Raw genomic sequence first — 18,810 nt, 5'->3', positions numbered from 1 at the left:
TCAGAGACCAGAGCACAGCAAGACGGGGCCTCAGGACTTTGGGGTCACCCCTGCCGGATTTGGAGGTGTCCAGAGTCTCCTCCTACATACTCTAGTGTAAAATATGTCTCCCCTGTAGGGGAGCAGAATTTGCCACCCTAAAATATGTTTCTTTGGCATATTAATTGTTTTAAGATGGTCATTTTCTGAGAAAACAGCAGACATGGGAAGGGCTCTGAAAAACAAATTGGAGTTGCCCTTTGGCGAGAAACAGAGTTGTAAGGGAAATCCCCATTTTTACGGGCGACTCCCTCTTTGTATCAGGAAAAAAAAGATGACCTAACCTCTAGAAGCTTATCAGTGGAGAAGGCACTGACTTAAATCCACATAGTAACCTTACCCTCGTTTACTGTGCTTTTCCTCGTCACCGCCCATAACTGAGTCTCCCCAGCTTTAACATCCTCTTGTGTCTTTAGCTGAAGATGGTATTTAAGGTGAGGGTTTCAGCCATTTTGGCGAGTTACTCAATTTTCCTGAGTCTCTCCCACATACACACGTTACTAAACTTTCGTTTGATTTTTCTCCTGTTAATCTCTCCGATGTCAATTTAATTCTTAGACCAGCCCGAAGAACCCTGGGGGGTAAAGGAAAATGTCTTCCTCCCTGACACCGCTTTGTGGGCATCTCCTCACATTAGGTTGGTTTTTATCAGTTTCACCCCAAAATACTGCATTCACCCAGACCCCAAACTCAAGTTCTGACACGTCTCACCTCACCTCCACAGGCACTAGGTCCCCAGGTGACCGGACAAAGCCCACCACTTCAACTCCACAGACACAATTTCAGAGTAGCAAGACAGCTTAGAAATCATCAAATCTTTACAACGCTTGAATTCCTTCTGCCATCATTAATCGAGTGTGACCTCCTTGACAAGAAGCGTAGCCCCCATAGCCCCAGGGGAAGCCAACCAACCAACCAACCAACCACCCCCGCTGGACAGAATGAGTCCCCCTGACCTCCTAGGTCTTCCTCTGGATGACACACCCCTCAGTCCCCTCCTCCATCCTGAAGCAGCCTCTCGAGGGTCAAAGCACTTACCTGCCTCCTTCTGTTCTTTCTTCTCTCCTCCTGGCTACACATCCTCAATCCCGCTCACGCCTGCTCAGATGCCTCAGCTCTGAATCTCATCATAAGCCCCATCGCTCTTCTTTAAATATACCCTGGGCCCAGCGTGCTTCTCACACCTTAATGTGCATGAAAATCACCTGGGCTCTCCCCGGCATTCCTGCTTGGGTTCCATAGGTCTGGGTGGGGCCCAGGAGTCTACTTGGAATCACCTGGAGCTTGTTAGAGACATGACTCCTGGGCCCCATCCAGATCATCCAGAATCAGAATCTGCATTTTAACAAGATCCACAGGTGTACAGTATGCCTTGTAAGTTTTGAAAAAATAGAAGCTGGCAACCATGGCTGCATATTAGAATCATCTGAGAAACTGGAAAACAATCCCATGGCCCAGCAGCCCCGCGGACCAATTACGTCAGAGGGTGGGATCCAGGCATCAGTGGTTTTAAACCTCCCTGGGTGTTTGTAATGGGCAGTAAGGGTTGATAATTCTGCCATCGAGTGTCTTAAAGCACAGGCCCTACCTCTGAGACCACTGCCAGGGAAAGGCAGGATGTACTCTGCCACCTTGAACTTCTCAGGTCACAGCCGGAGGTTCCATTTGCTCAGGGCAACCCTCCACAGTGAAACAGAGCAGGACCCCTAAGGTCCTCCCCGCCGCCATGTCCTCTGCCTGTCTTTTGTCTACAGAAAAACTTTAGTCAAAAAATAAGTTTCATCAGAGAAGTGAGAAAATGCAGAAGCAAAGGAAAACAGTCAAACAAGACCAAATAATAATAGTTTAATCATTAAGAAATGTCAAGCGCCTTTAGTTCTGCTTCAAGCGCTATAGATAATATTCTGAGCCATATACTTTGAGCTGTTTTGTAGATACTGAAACCCACACCAGGTGGAAGAAGTTAACTACGTGATAGCCAAACCGTAGCCATGACTTAAGCTGCCACAATTCCGAGAACTGGCTTCAAGGAAATGGGAACAAACTGACCCTGGAACTAAAGCGTAGCTGTACTTAAAACAATCAAGATGACACTGATCAGACCACTGCATGACTAATCTCAAGATGACTGTCACAGCTGACTGTGCTGTTTCTGCATGTACCCCCTCCCTCCACCTATACACCCCTGAGACTCCCCTTTAAAAGCCCTTGCCCAGTGATTGTCAGGGGGCAGTTGGCCTTTGGACATGAGTCTGCCTTCCTCCCCATTTGCTGGCCTCCGAAATAAAGCAAACTTTTCTTTCCATCAACCCTGCCTCTCGAGTATTGGCTTCTGAGCGGCGAGCAGCAGGACCCCACTTTCGGTAACAACAATGCCGATTCCTTTCGAGGCAGTGCAGAGCAGTGGTTACGAGCACTATTCTGGAGTCAGGTAGAGCTGGATTCGAATCCAAAGTCCAACATTAATCAGCTGCGTGACCTCAGAAAATGTACCTAATTTCTCTGTGCCTCATTCCCTCCTGGGTAAAATGGAGCCAAGACAGTACCTATCAAGTAAAGTCATTGAGAGGGTTGAATTAAATGAAAAGCAGGCACAGTTCTTAGCACAGTGCCAGCTCCACCAAGTGATCGATAATGGTTAATTGCAGTTATTAACATTGAAGCTAAAACTCCTGATATTGTGCATGTGCAGCTGCTATGCCACATTGACTCAATGTATCTGTTGAGGTTTCCCTTCACAAGCAACTCCAGTTTAACCAATTCTGGCTAAGCTAGGCAGAAAAGAAGTGTATCAGAAGACGTGCCCAAAACTAAGCACAGGAATGGAACCAGCCCCAGGGATCTCAGTGGGAAACTTTCAGGTGGTGTCCTGGGAAGGATTCAGTCCCAATAGCTTCCATGAGCCACTCGGCTCAGGGTTCAGATTTCCAAGCCAGAGTCTGATCTGGTTCAGCCAGGGTCACTTGCCCCCTGCGTAGCAGGTAAGGGGCCCTGTAACTTATGCTCCCAACAGGACCATTAGAAGGAAGCTAATTCTCCAGAGAAATCAGAGACTGTCACCTAAAGAAGGTAGAGGCTGGCCAGACAAAAGGAGATGTCCACTTCAGCCCCTTTAATTCTTGGACCCAAAAGCAGGACCATGCGTTTATTCGTATTACATTTTCAGATGGAAGTTTTTATTTCTTCTTTGAGTGTTTTTTTAATGACAGCTTTTTGGATCTATACCTAGAAGTAGAACTGCTGGGTCACGTGGTAACTCTATGTTTAACCTTTTGAGGAACTGCCAGACTGCTTTCCACAGCAGCTGCACCATTTTACATTCCCGCCAGCAGTGTAAAAGAGTTCCAAATTTCTTCACAGCCTCACCAACACTTGTTATTGTCTGTCATTTTTATTCTAGCCATATTAGTAGGATTGAAGTATTTCATTGTGGATTTTATAAACATTTCGATGACTAATGATGTTAACCATCTTTTCATGTGCTTCTTTTCTATTGCATATTATGCTGTTAAATTCAGCCCATCATCTCAACTGATCACATATTTGGACCCTACTCCTATACTGCAATTCTTTCAGTGCCTGGTCAATTGTAAATGTCATGGGATAGCTTGTTCTCAAAAAAAAAAAAAAAAAATTATTGGCCATCTTGGGACAGATGGCAGGACCCTGCAGAATGACACAGGGAATCTCTTAGGTTGGCACTGAACCTCCTTTAGCCATCTCTGAGCGAGAGTGAATTCTCTCCATAGCTCTAACCCTAACCAGCTCTCTGCTCAGGCTATAGGGCTCTCTCATCGCCCTCTGCCCTGGGGCTGCTTCTCTGCCCCTCTGCACTTTCAGCAGACGCTCCTTCAGACACCTGGGCCCCTTTTCCCCCCACATTTGCCAGCTAAGCCCCCAAACTATAAAGTCTCCACACCACATCCATGGAGAGAAAACCATGTCTGGTTTCTGGAGAAATACCCAGCTCCTCTCCTGTTTGGTTGGCTTATTCCTTCCTAGGTTCGTTCTCTCCCACCTAGATGCAATGCTCAGGAAGGTGAGAAGACCCTTCCCGATCTCCATCTGGCCTTTGTGCCTTAAGTGACGGGGCTCTTAAATACACAGACTCTCCAGCACCCAGGCAGTGCGGCCATGGTCAACTGAGCAGCCAGAAAGAGGCTCACTGACTGAGATGGACTTGTCTCCTGCTTTTAGTTCCTTCATCCAGAGCAGGGCTTTTCAAGTTGTGGTCTGTGGACTGAGTCAGACACACCTGAGGGATGGGGGATAAAACTCCACAGCTACTAAAGCAGATTTTCTGTGGGATGGATCCTGAAAGAGACAGATTTAGAATAAGCGTCTCAAGGATTCTTACCTACACTAAATTATGAAACCCAGACATCTAGAGGTGTTATTATTAATGTATTGTTAATCAACATACATGTATTCATAGGGCTCTTTAAAAACGTACATTTTTGTCCAAGGTCACACATCCTGTAATCAGTAGTGAGGATGCAAACACAGACCTTCCAACTCCTTGCCTTGTGCTCCTTCCCCAGTGTATCAGCTGCCTCGCTTTTGTCTGTGGAAGCCTCTGGGCCAAAGCCTGAAGCACAGTCACCTGCTTGACACCAGAGAGCCTTGTCACTTTCCTAGAAGACGAGGGGCCTCTGTATCTCACTCCATCTCTGTAAGTCTCTCTCCCTGTCCCTTCCAAGATATAGAATGTACACTAAGCAGCTGTAGGATAAATATCCACGTAACCCAGATATTAGCTAATTTATGTCAACCTTCCTTCACCACCTCATCCCCTAGCAAGCAGAAGGGATTGCATGCAAGTTTAAGTAACTATAGACCCAACTCAGCTTTTTGCACCAAATCATATTAGAAGTCACTAGCTCACCTCTGATTGGCTGTCTTTGATAGGGTGTCTACCTTAGTCCAATCAGCTGTGACCAGGGGCATAAGCGATCTGGGCAAAAGATTGTATGCAGAACCATTTCATTTAAAGAGTTGTGGGCAGTCACCAAAACCGACATTTCTAGGATAATTTAGAAGGTGGCCAAGTCACAGAAGGACTCCTGAATGTAAAGTTCATGATAATGAGTGTTCCATACATTTAGTGTTATTTGGTGACGCTTCAAACAGAAACAACACCATCCACTCTTAAATTTCAATACGTGCTCAGTAATAATCATTCATTCAACAATACTTATTAACTACCTATTAGCTACTGGTCTATTTTCTAGGCATTAGAATAAATTTATATTTTAAGAGGGATTCAGGGCTGTAGTGGGGAGGGGAATCGCCATGTAAAGAAAGCACTTCTTACCACCAACAAGTATTTTCAATCTGAGAATAATGAACACCCACAAGGCTTTATTCAAAGGCCCAAGGCCAAGCTACCTACAACTACCTACAACTGGCAGTAGAAAACTGCTAAAAGGACGCGTTATGAAAACACCTGAGAAAGGTAGAAGGAGCAGTGGGAAAAGGGAAGAGGGATTTGTTTTTTTCAGGCTGAAACTAATGAGTTTTACACACTGATGCTATAATGGTAACTCTTTCTCATGTTCCTTTCTCCCCCTCTGCAGCTTTACAGGTCTGTGAGATGCAGGCCTAAGTGGATCTGGGCAAAGGAAGGCTCTGACATAGGAATTCCTTTCCAGAAGCTTGAGGGACCTAATAGGTGGTAGTAGGAAATGCACTAGACTTGGTATCAAAGAATGTGGGTGCTCAGGCTTGCTTTGCTGGTTATATGACCTTGACCAAACTTCCCTGAGATTTAGTTTCCCTATTCGTAAGATTTAGAAGGTAATTTCTTACTCATTGTGTTGTTGTCTAAATTAAATGAGATATACAATTTTTAAGTGTCTGGCACATAGTAGGTGTTCAATTAAAGTTAGTAACTTTGGGTTCTTTATCTAAGAATGAGAATAATAATAGTAACGCAGGGGTGTTATGAGGGCTAAGTATTTTAGGCAAAAGTGTTTTGTAAATTACAAAGTCCTATACGTGTATCAGGTCATCATTATTTAAGAAATTTGAAAGCTGGGGTGGTGGTGGTGGGGTGTCGGGTTTTTTTTGTTGCTTCTTAAAAATCTACCTTATTGCTCCATCTAATGATAGACTTCATAGCTCTATAGTTTCTATAGTTTAGAAAAAGAGCCAAAATGAGGTTAAGCTGAAATGATTTCTTCTTCTTGAGTCTTATAAAGCCAGAGAAATTTACCATCTTGCTTTCAGAATGCCTATTTTAGACAGGTCTGCCATAAAACTTATTTTTCACAGTGTCCAGAAATAACAGGTAAATGAGACAATGTGCAAAATGTCACTTTCCATAGAGCATGTGCTCAATGAATGACTAATGCAGTGGTCCCCAATGTTTTTACTTTCCTTTTGGAATTTTACCCCAAACACAGACCCTTTAGAAAGATTAGCTTTTTAAACATGCATTAATTAAACAGTTAATTCATTTTACTTTTCATTCATCAAAGACCTTAGCCCACCTGGAACTATTCGTTGGAGTTTCTAACTAGTCTGCGGCAGGAAGCTGCCCTACAAGGAGCTGTGATAATGGGAGACAACATAAGGAAACCTGAAACGGTAGTTAATCCATACATCTTTTCATGGTTAGCATCTGACTTCTCTTAGACATTTTGAGATATTTGGGGAAACGTGACCATGCCTTTAAGTAGATCACAGTCTAGGAGGAGGATATTCAGGTATATGTAATGGGATAATATTTTGAAATAAACTAATTGACTAATTGCATCATTTGCATACCTTGCCTTCCACCTGTCCCCTATTCTATGGCAGTATCTGTTTGCTGAAGAGGGAACTGGGATGGTGACAGCAGGAATGCCAAGAGAAAGTAGTCCACGTTCAGTTTTGAAACCCAGAATAGCTGTCTTCAACACCTAATCTCAAAAAGCCCAGGCTTTGACACAAGAGAAAGAACCTTCTAAATTTCTTTTCCTAGTAGGAGCAACAGCTATGGACGTGGTCATCAACCAAACCTGCCTCCATGGTGCAGAAAGAACCCCCTTCTACCATCAGGGGCTTGGAATGAGGAGGACAAGGCAGAGTGGGAGGCCGGTCCAGACAGGAAGCAGAAATAGGACACCCAGCCTTCTCTTTCATCCAGTGGGGTACGAGGAGGAGAGAGGACAGCTGACAAACATGCCCTCCCTTTTCTCCCTCTTGGGGTGAAAGCCAGAGGTGGAAAACTGGTCCAAACGTCCAGATGGGTTTGAGGATGCTGAGAATATTGCGCAGAGAGTGGGCAAGCTGAGGTCTTACCTTTAGAAACTCAGTGTGTGGCCCTGTCCATCCTGATTTGGGCAGCAGCACAGCAGCTGTTGGATATATGAGTTCCTGGCCAGATTCTAGAGTGCACGGCTGAGGGTCTGGGAGCTGCTGATAGACCAGCAGGGGCCTGGGGCAGGGATAAAGGGGCTGCTCTGTCCAGACTTCTTGGCAGATACAGAGATCGGTGCCTAGCACAATGTGGGGCACACTCAAAAAACCTTAGCTAATAGAGGTGCTGTTGGCTTATCAGCAAGCACAAACCTGGAAGTTCCAAATGTCGATGCAAATAATCAATCAACAATCTATAACAGGAACAGAAGAGAGTTGTGTTCAGCCAAACGGAGGCTTCTAGCCCGGGAGCGCAGCTTTCTTTCCAAGAAAGAAAGCCCTCTGGAGAAACGTGGTTTTCAGCACAGTTTTGTATCTTGTCAGAATCAAAGAATATCAAATATGACAGAGGTACATTCCATCAAGGTTTCAAATGAGGCAGATTAGCACATACATAGCGAGTCAGCATGACCTCGGTATCTGGGAAGGGAAGCTTATCTTCGAAAGAGTACTAGCTGGGGACTATGAGGGGGTGGGGAGAGGCATTTATCCCTATCTTCACAGTGGACATACTTTACTTTTGGATAATGCATTCTTCTCTTAATGGTTAAAGCAGATGTACAATGCACGATAAACAGGCCATAAGACAGGCCATTCTCATTAACATGAATTCAAGCCAGATCACGTATAAGCCAGGATGACTTCCCCATACCTCAATACGTGAACATTTCTTCCATCACAAAGATCTACATGGCACTGGAGGAAAAGCATGTGTGTGATGGGGCAGAGCAAGTGATAATCCCGGGTGCAATTTACTCATTATGTTAGCCGGGGTCCATTCAGAAAGACAGAAACCTCCCTAGGTATTTCACACAGGAAATTTACTACAGAGAACTGGTCATCCAGGGTATGGAAACTGAGAAGCCAAATAGGGGACCATGAGGCATCCAGAGATCATAAAAGCAGGGGGAAAAAAGCTGCTGTTTAGCCAGAAGGACAACATATTAGCAGCTAGATGGATATGGAATGTCTGAAATGTAAATAGGGTTATTTTATAAAAATAAGAAGATGTAGGTAAATTCTTCCCCCCAGGTAGCTGCCTGGTTCCTCCTTCATCTCCATCAGGCCTTTGCATCTCAGCAAGGCCTTCCCTGGCCATCCTCCTGCGACTGGCACCTCCTTTCCTGGAACCCCCTACCCCCAGTCCCTGCTTTATTTTCTTCCAAAGCACTTACCATCAACTGACAGGCTTGGGATTTACTTGCCTGTTGATTTTCTCTCCCTACTCCCACCTCACACTAGACTTGAAACTCTATAAAGGCAGCCAGGGGATTCCCTGGTGGTGCAGTGGATAAGAATCCGCCTGCCAATGCAGGGGACACGGGTTCAAGCCCTGGTCCGGGAAGATCCCACATGCCGCGAAGCAGCTAAGCCCGTGTGCCACAACTACTGAGCTTGTGCTCTAGAGCCCATGAGCCACAACTACTGAAGCTCGCGCGTCTAGAGCCCGTGCTCCGCAACAAGAGAAGCCACCGCAATGAGACACCCGCGCACCGCAACAAAGAGTAGCCCCCGCCCGCCGCTACTAGAGAAAAGCCCGTGCTCAGCAACAAAGACCCAACGCAGCCAAAAATTATAAAGGCAAACATTTTGGTCTGTTTTGTTCATTGCCACGTCCCAGCCAGTGCAGAGCTGGTGCTGAGTCACTATCATGGTTACAGCTTGTCTATCATACTGTCACGTGTCCTCACCTGCAAAGCCCACTTTTAATTTCTCTGGTTTCCTGTTCTAGAAAATGAGAGTTGAGTTCAAGGATCTCCAAGGGCTCTTCCACAGAGGCATTCCTTGGTTCTGGGTTCTTCCTATTGAAACATATTCCCTATATGTGGAATCTAAAAAATAAAACAAATTAGTGAATATAACAAAGCAGAAACAGACACACAGATATAGAGAACAAACTAGTGGTTACGGGGCGGGGGAGAGGGGGACAGGATACGGGTGGGGGATTAAGAAGTACAAACTATTATGTATAAAATAAATAAACTACAAGGATATATTGTACAGCACAGGGAATATAGCCAATACGTTATAACTATAAATGGAGTATAATCTTTAAAAATTGTGAATTACTATATTGTACACCTGAAACTACTATCATATTGTAAATCAACTGTACCACAATTTTTTGAAAAAGATTCCCTAGAAGTTTCTATTCCTTCCACATAGGGGCAGCAAAGGACAGTGAATCCCAAGGGCTGGCCAAGTGGTGCGGCAGAGCTCTCCCTATGATGACAGCAAGTGACGAGACCGTGCAAGCATTTTCACTCCTCTCCATCCCGCTCCCCTGCCATCCTCCTCTGAGTCTCAGAAAGGTCAGAGCTTTGTTTTCTTTGTGTCCCAACCTACCACCAAGAAAAACTGGGTCACAAGTTTGAAAATTAAACAAAGCATGACAATTAGGGATAAAAACAGACCAGAAACCACCTAAAGCAATCAGACATGCCTGAGATAAGCTAATAACAATAATTGAGAACTGGATTTAGCTCCAAATTTCTAGATATCTGAGCAGGGCCGGGATTAGGATGAAGTGAGTGACCTCTCATCTCAAATGCTAAATATAAAGAGAAGAGCAGCCAAAACCCTCAGCCGTCAAAATAAATAGTATTTTTGTGCAATATTTCTAAAAATCTAAATTAACAACAAAAAAACAACTCATGATGCACAAATGTCAAAAATTTAAATAAAATTACATAAAACATGTATATAGGGCACACATTTTTATTTTTGCCTCAGTTCCAAAAGAGCTCCCCACAGCATGGTTTGTGGAGGTTTGGTATTTTGTTCATTGTGCATTTTTTGGCATTAATTTTGATTTTTAAAAAGTATTGCATAAAAAAAAAATGTATTGCATTGACATACTATTTATCTTAATTACAGAGTATTTGGCGTCCCTTTATGTTTTCCACTTTGGCTCACCCTAATCCAGGCCTGCTGGATCCGTCTCCCTAGGGGGCATCAGAATTACTCAAGTCATATATACACTACCAAATGTAAAATAGATGGCTAGTGGGAAGCAGCCGCATAGCACAGGGAGATCAGCTCGGTGCTTTGTGACCACCTAGAGGGGTGGGATAGGGAGGGAGGGAGGGAGACGCAAGAGGGAGGGGATATGGGGATGTATGTATATGTATAGCTGATTCACTTTGTTATACAGCAGAAACTAACACACCATTGTTAAGCAATTATACTCCAATAAAGATGGTAAAAAAAAAAACAAAAGAATCACTCAAGTCCCCTGGCTGGCAACCCCTCCTCGCTGGGCATCCTCCACGCCTGGGATGTCCTGGTGAGAATCTGCAGCTGGAACCAGCCCTTGGTTCACACACCTTGGCTCCTCCCCTTGGGTCTGGCACCAGCCTTCAGATCCTTCTCAACTCAGTCCAGGCAGCAGTATCTACTGATCAGGACTGGACCTGGGAAAGCATCTCTATTAGGGACAACTGACATAACATTGTAGGGATGAGGCTGGAGGAAAGTTCCGGGTCCAAAGCTCATTCTAGGTTGACCGATGAAGGTACAGAGTTGTGGACAGAGCTGTCAGTTGAAAAGGTGAGGAAATTATTGCTGGAGATCAGAGCTGTCTAACAGAACTTCCTGTGACAAAAGAAATGTTCTACATCTGCACAGGACAATACCGTAGCCACTAACCACATGTGGCTATTGAGCATGTGAAATATGGTTAGTGCAACTGAATTTTTAAATTTATTTAATTTGGATTAATTTATATTTAAATTTAAATGGCCGATGAGACTAACGGCTATTGTATTATAGTGCAGCTCTAGCTCAGCGATTCTCAAATTCCACTTGCATTGGAATCATCTGCAGGACTTGTTAAAGTAGGTTGCTGAGCCCATCTCAGAGTTTCTGATCCAGTAGGTCTGGGGTGGGGCCCAGATAAAGACTTTATCTTTCTACCAACTTCCCAGGTGATGCCAATGTTGCTGGTCTGGGAACACGCTGAGACCACTAATCCAGAGAGGATTCTGATTAAACCAATCACGTTATGCCTTGGTGTTGGCTTATCTTGGAGCAAAATGCCGGCCTGGGCTTTAGAGAAGGATAGACATGGATTCACATCCCTGATCCTCCACTAATTAGCTGTACGACCTTCCATAATCTGCTCCCTCACAAAATGGAAATAACAGTACACACCAAATAGGGTAATTACAGAGATTAAACGTGATAAGGTATATACGTCATTTGATATGTTTTTAAGGTCATTTCCTGCTCAGAAAGTGTATCAAATAGAATCATATATGTGGACGATGTAATCTGTAACATAACATCAGGCATTTCCACAAAAAAATTCTGTCAAGATTCCCCAGTGCTGGTGTGTTAATTATTGTATATAACAAATTACCCCCCAAATGTAGTGACTTCAAACAACACGTATTTTATTACCTCACAGTTTCTGTGGGTCAAAAATGTGGATGTGGCTTAGCTGGGTATTTCTGGCTCACTGTCTCTCATGAGATTGTAGATAAACTGCCAGGGCTGCAGTCTCAGCTGACGTCTTGACTCGGGTGGGTGCAACTCCAAATAAAAGTAATGAACTTATTCTCCTCTTTCACATTAGTCACACTCTTTATATTAACAATACCAATTGTAATAACAAACGCCAACATTTACAAAAGCAACAAATACCCACCATACGTAAAAACCCCTATCTCATATGCTTTAGTTACTAGCTTAATTCCAACAATAATATTCATTCATACAGGCCAAGAAATAATTATCTCAAACTGACGATGAATTACCATCCAAACCCTTAAATTATCACTTAGCTTCAAAACAGACTATTTCTCAATAATATTTGTACCAGTAGCATTATTTATAAGGTGGTTTATTACAGAATTTTCAATACAATATATACACTCAGATTCTAATATTAACTGATTCTTTAAATGTTTACTCCTCTTTCTCATCACAATATTAATTCTTGTCACTGTTAACAACTTTTTTCAACTTTTTATTGGATGAGAAGGGGTCGGAATCATATCTCTTCTTCTTATCAGATGATGGTATGGTTGAGCAGACGGAAATACAGTTGCTCTCCAAGCAATTCTATATAACCTTATCGGAGACAGTGGATTTATTATAGTAATAGCATGATTTCTATTTAACTCAAACGCATGAGATCTGCAACAAATCTTCATACTCGACCTAGGCCACTCAAACCTACCTACCTCTAATAGGACTCGTAATAGCTGAAACTGGAAAATCCGCCCAATTTGGTCTTCACCCATGACTTCCCTCAGCAACAGAGGGCCCTACCCCCGTTTCAGCTTTATTCCACTCAAGCGCAATGGTTGTAGCAGGTATTTTCCTACTTATCCGCTTTTACCCTTTAACAGAAAATAATAAATTCATCCAAACAACAGCATTATGCTTAGGGGCTATTACTACACCATTTGCAGCAATATGAGCCCTTACCCAAAATGATATTAAAAAAACTGTCACTTTTTCCCCTTCAAGCCAGCTAGGCCTTATAATGGTAACAATCGGTATTAACCAGCCTTATCTAGCATTCCTCCACATCTGCACACACGCCTTTCTTAAGGCCATATTGTTTATGTGCTCTCGGTCTATTACACACAGCCTAAATGATGAACAAGACATTTGAAAAATAGAAGGCCTGTTTAAAGCAGTACCTTTTACCGTAACAGCCCTCATTATTGGAAGCCTAGCACTGACAGGAATACCATTCCTCACTGGATTTTATTCTGAAGACCTAATTATCAAAACCACTAACATGTCTTATACCAACGCCTGAGGCCCGCGAATAACTCTAATTGCCACGTCCCTCCCAGCTGTTTATAGTACTTGCATTATTTTCTTCGCATTGCTAGGACAACCCCGCTTTTCCACCTTAACTTTAATCAACGAAAATAACCCACTCCTAATTAATTCCACTTCTTTGGTTCTTTTTTTCTAAATTATTATTGTGGTAAGCTATATGTAAAATTTACTATTTTAAACACTTTTAAGTGTACAGTTCTGTGGCATTCAGTACATTCACATTGTTGTGCAACTGTCACCACCATCCATCTCCAGAACTTTTACACCTTCCCCACTTGAAACTCCATATGGATTAGATACTAACTCCCTCTTCCTCACTGAACCCCTCAGCCCCTGGCAACTATCATTGCTACTCTCTGTCCCTATGAATTTGACTTCTCTACGTACCTCGTACAAGTGGGATCATAGAATATTTGTCCTTTTTTGACTGGCTTATTGCACTTAGCATAATGTCCATGTAGTAGCATGTGCCAGAAGTGCCTTCCTTTTTATGGCTGAATAGTATTCCATTGTATGCATATGCATAGATGGTTGTGTATCTATTCAACCATCAGTGGACACCTGGGCTGCTTCCACCTTTTGACTGTTGTGAATAATGCTGCTATGAACACAGGTATACAACTGTCCAAGTTCCTGCTTTCATTTCTTTGGGGTGAGGGGATTCACTTCAGTTCACTCACATGATGGCTGGAAAGTGTCAGTTCATTTCAGGCTATTGGACTGAAGGCCTCAGTTCTTGGCTATCCCACACGGCCCTGTCCACGAGGCTACTTACAACAGGACAGCTTGCCTCCACAGCACAAGTGATGAGACGGGGGTGGGGGGGAGGAATCCTTTTATAACCTAATCTCAGGAGTGACAGGCCACCACGTCTGCCATATTCTATTCATGAGAAGTGCGTTAACAAGTCCAGGCCATACTCCAGGGGAGGGGATCGCACAAGGGGTGAATACCAGCAGGTAGGGATCATTGGGAGACATGTTCCATACTGCCTACCACAGCCAGCATTCTGACTCTAATAGGTGGATCTGCAGTGCAGGTATCTATATAAAAGGATACCTAGAGAAGTCCTTTCACTCTGGATTTATACGGATGACAAAAAAAGTTTTTGACATTAACTGGACCCAAAACTCAGCATGAGAAACACAATCTTCTGCACGTTATCCTACGTGTAATTCTACAGTACTGCGGCTATTCGAAGGGATACTGAATTCACCTGGCGGTTTTTCCTTAGCACAGCGCTGACGACTGTCTGCTCCTGATGCACACCTTTTGTCATCCAGCCCAGCCACACACTGAGTCTTCCAGTCTGTATACAAAAAAGTCTCAAATGCCAGCCAGCCATTTGGGTTCAGCCCCCATGGTTCTGCATCTCAATTCCCAACTTGAGCTCCGGGCTCTGCATCCTCAGCCTCCGTATCTATCTTTACCCCTCCTGACGTGGAGTCTGTCCTTCCCCAGCTCTGATCCCACCCATCACAACCCTCGCAGTGCTCCTGGGGAAGCCACACCCACTCCACAGATGAGACCAACTAGCTTGAGGATCTCCCCAGCCCTTCCCCTCATTCAGGGATTATCCCCATGCTGGTCCCATCTGCTTATTTCTTCATACGGGCTCTACTGCTCTTCTCTGTCTCAGGCTGGGCTATCACTTTCTTCGGAGGTTAATCACTGCCCATACACAGTCCCCGCAGACAATGGGACACTTTGGACCGAAACATGGACCCCCATATATTTTCTCCCCTCCCCAGGCCCCATTTTTCACCATCTGATACCTAATACGTATTGCATAAATTACTTCAGTATTTGGAAAATGATAAACCAGCTCCCTCTTTTAAATTATTTTAATCTCTATTCTGCAGATAAGAAAAATGAGACTCAGAGAGGTTAAGAACTACCCAAGGTCACACAGCAGTGACCGAAAAACTCCACATAGTTACCATTGAGTTTCCAGGGTGTCCTGAGTGGTTTGTGATTTATTTTTTTTTCAGGCTGAAAGCCTAGTGGGATGACCACGATTCAGAGGGGGCTGTCTTTCTATTCTGCTCTGTACTCATCCAACACAACCCATCTCCCAATGCACAGAGCCACAGTCTACTACCTAGGACAGCCAAGGACAGGGGACGAAATGCCTATGATTCTACAGTCCCGTGGCATCAACTACCTTACCTTCACTGATACAACCAGAGGAAGACATCTGGCCCAAGCAGAGCTAATAAGATTGCCTCTCTTTGGTATTTGGAATCAGGGCGTTAAAATGCACAGCGACTCAGATGGCAGAACTGTAAGGTCATGCAGAGATGGGGCTGGAGTCAGTGGCCTGGCAAGTCCGAGTTATGTGGGACTTCCCTGGTGGTCTAGTGGTTAGGACTCTGTGCTCCCAATGCAGGGGACTCGGGTTTGATCCCTGGTCGGGGAACTAAGATCCCGCATGCAGCATGGCGTGGCCAAAAAAAAAAAAAAAAGTTAGGCCAGGCTGCATCTTTAGAGGTAGGGTAGGGTAGGGTAGGTGCCCAGACTGTGGAAGTAAGCTGCCAGGTTTGATCATGCCTCCCACTTACCTGCTGCAGGATTTGGGGCAAGCTGCTTCACCTTTACATGACTCAGTTTTCTCATCTGTAAAATGGGGAAACAAACAGTATTTAACTCAACTCGTTGTTGTTATAATGAAATGAGTGAACATCCACCAAGGTCGTAGCGTGGGCACACAGCACACGCTAGGAACTGCCAGCTGCGGTTATTCCAGAGCCAAGAAGACACCCGTAGCTTGAGACCCAAGGATGGAGCAGCTTCCCATGACTTTCCACTTACCAGCAGGTCTGCCAGGACTCAGAGCACTTTATTTCAACCACCAAAAGGTTTCCCCTGAAAAGTAAGAGGAGATTTCCTATGGTATTTTACCTAATTAAATTTCACCTCACACTAAAAGACTAAAAGTCTAAAAGTTTAAAAATCATACGCCACACTGATTTGGAAGTTTTATTCTTTTTATTGCAAATTTCTGATAAAGGAAACTACAGGGAAGCTGATTCTCATTTAAACTTTGGTGATAAGAGGACGTTGGAGCTCGGGGTTCACAACACGTCAGTCACGCAGGGGCCTCTGACGTGTGCGGCCGCCTGCATCCCCTCCCAGAGGTTCTGACTTAGTTGGTCTGGGGGACGCAGTCTGGGCGTTGGTAGCTTTTGAACTGCCCAGGTGATTCCAACTTGCAGCCAGGGTGGAGAACCCCTGCCAGAGCTCGTGACGTGGTGGTGGCAGCATCAGAAGTATCACCCACTCACGTCACCCCTTGACCTGAGTCCAGCTGGTGTCCTCTGTCCCCCTCTTCCCAGGTGTGACACGTGCTGATTCTTCCTCCTCGGGGCCTGCAGAGGAGAGAGACGCTGGAGGGGCCGTGGCTCTCGGTGCTGTGGTTTGTGCTGAAACCAGGAGAACTGTACTAAACACGGCTACTCTGTCACAAAAAGAAACTCACTTTCTGATTGCAAAAGAGCATTAACCTTTTTGTTTTTTCATTAAGTGGACATAGTCTTCCTATATAGAGATGCAAAGATTTGTGACAAAATAAGGAAATATATGTTGGATGACATATTCCTTATATGACTTCTCAGGTCCAAATTAAAAAAAAATTTTGTCAAGCCATTGAGGGTAAACTATTATGTACTTCAGCAGCATAATTTATATGGGTAAACAGTAATACCCAGTTAGAGATTTCATTTATGATTTATTCTAAAATAGAAAATGCTTTAATTTTCCTGAGTCCTAGGCAAACAAAAAAAAAAGTTTAAAAATTTTTCAGAGTATCCCTGTTTTCCTTTTCCTGGGCACCCTCATAGTTTAGAATGGCATGTGTCTCACTATTAGCTTTTACAGACATAGGTGAACAAATAGCACTGGCGCCAATTTTCAATGACTAATCAAATATAGCGATTGAAAATAAAACACCCATCATCTACGAAGTTGCTCAAAATGAACGTTTCTTAACATTGTTATAAATGCAATATCAATTTGATTCTCTGGCCATACAAAAGTATGAATTTCTATTCCATTACTGATAGTGAATGATTAACATCTTAACAGTGATAAAATTTTTAGAGCATTTAAAAAATACATAGGATCCCATTTTTACATCATAATTCTGATGTATTATCGTGCCTTCTATTTTGTCCGCAAAACTTTTATAGGGTACAGTGCACTGACGTGATAAAACCAAGGCACAAGAATATAGTTACAATAAGTGTATATAAACCTTAGCACTCTGTGCCTATTTTGGAAAAATTTAGAGAGGAGATCAAAGAGCCTGAAAAATTTTCACATCCCATTATGATTAATGAACAATTAATTGTGTAATAAACAGGCTATTAACCACCATTCCATTATTGAATATATGGCTATCACTATACAGGTGGTGGATAATTGAAAAAAGTTTTCAATATTAAAACCTGGTATAACTATGTGGTTGATGTAGATAATTGTGCCTTGCATTATCTAGATAATTGTCTTAAGTTTCCATTTTAATTTGTAATCTATATGGCAGTTATCAATTTTTAAATTATTTTCACTGCATAAATGGTAGGATTTTTTCCAAATGTTAAATCCCCTCCCCCTACAAAAGACAGAAGATTTACAAGAAGATACCAATATAAGAAATGCACAGACAACAATAATAAAATCCAAATATGGACTCAAAGGTTGAATTCTAATCTATCAGGACATTCTCTTATTTTAGGGTGAGGAGCAACACGTTCCTGTGATAATTCATTATCTTCTTAATTTAAAAAAATCACCACGACATTTTTCAAGAGTAAAGTCTTGGCTAGAGCATCAAGCATCGAAGGAAAATTGTTAAGTCTTTCCTTATTCATAAAACGAAAGGGATAAAAGCCTTTCAAAATCCAGGGAGGGGAGGATATTCCATTGAATTTAGAGAAGTGGAATAAAGTGGTAAAAACTGTATGTAATACTTTTAAAGAGAGTGTTTTCAAGACTCCAGGTAAACATCTAGAACCATGAAAACACATTTCTCGGCACATGCACGCCATGAATAGAACAATCCTGAATGCAGGTACAGCCTGGCTACAGAGGTATCCAGTTCCCGGCCCCACTGGCAAAACCACCTTTGAGGTCCACGTCCCAAGTCCCTTCACTTTGGAGCTTCCGGCCTCTGCATCTGTTGGATTTGCTTCTGTAGCTGGTCCTTGTCCAGCTTCATCTTGGCTTCGAGAACTTGCCTGAGGGATCCTATGCTTTCATAGATGGCTGTAAACCCTTTAAGAAGAGGTAAATTTCATAGGAGTTAATATTAAAAAACAAGCCTGTATCAAATCTACAGCAGAGAGTAATAATTGATCTGGGCAAAAGATATCAATAGATACTAAAACTACTGGAATAAAAGTTTGATGGGAAACAGGATAGTTAGCTAGTTTCAGAGTATCTCCCTACAGATACAAAGGGAAAAAGGAAATATTACAGTGGAGAAATCTGACAGACACCACTTTAACCAAGAGATCAAAGCTAACTTCACCAACACTGGGAGGAACCAACGTCATGTATCCTCGATAAGAAAAC

General features: G+C 43.3%; 2 protein-coding genes across 8 annotated transcripts in view; both read right to left on the bottom strand.

The window, feature by feature from the left end:
- Nucleotides 1–16,069, bottom strand: part of GCNT3 (glucosaminyl (N-acetyl) transferase 3, mucin type) — a 106,529-nt gene extending 90,460 nt beyond the window's left edge. The window contains exons 1-2 of the mRNA XM_082447447.1: nt 16,051–16,069; nt 15,801–15,855 (exon numbers count right to left, since the gene is read on the bottom strand). The gene's annotated coding sequence lies outside the window, so the exon portion shown is untranslated. The remainder of the gene's footprint in view (nt 1–15,800; nt 15,856–16,050) is intronic.
- Nucleotides 16,070–16,208: 139 nt separating this feature from the next.
- The window catches only part of FAM81A (family with sequence similarity 81 member A), a 124,472-nt gene continuing 121,870 nt past the window's right edge, over nt 16,209–18,810 (bottom strand). For 6 of the 7 annotated variants that reach the window (XM_082447713.1, XM_082447709.1, XM_082447707.1 and 3 more), the window contains exon 9: nt 16,209–18,510. In XM_082447713.1, coding sequence (XP_082303839.1) covers nt 18,386–18,510 — 125 coding nt within the window. In that variant the 3' untranslated portion in view covers nt 16,209–18,385. The remainder of the gene's footprint in view (nt 18,511–18,810) is intronic. The other variant, XM_082447710.1, reaches the window with a different exon arrangement.

Source organism: Balaenoptera physalus (genome assembly GCF_965194825.1).
Source record: "Balaenoptera physalus genome assembly, chromosome: 2".
Taxonomy (NCBI): Eukaryota; Metazoa; Chordata; class Mammalia; order Artiodactyla; family Balaenopteridae; genus Balaenoptera; species Balaenoptera physalus.
Note: the sequence above shows the minus strand (reverse complement) of the source record. Positions and strands in the feature narration are given on the sequence as shown.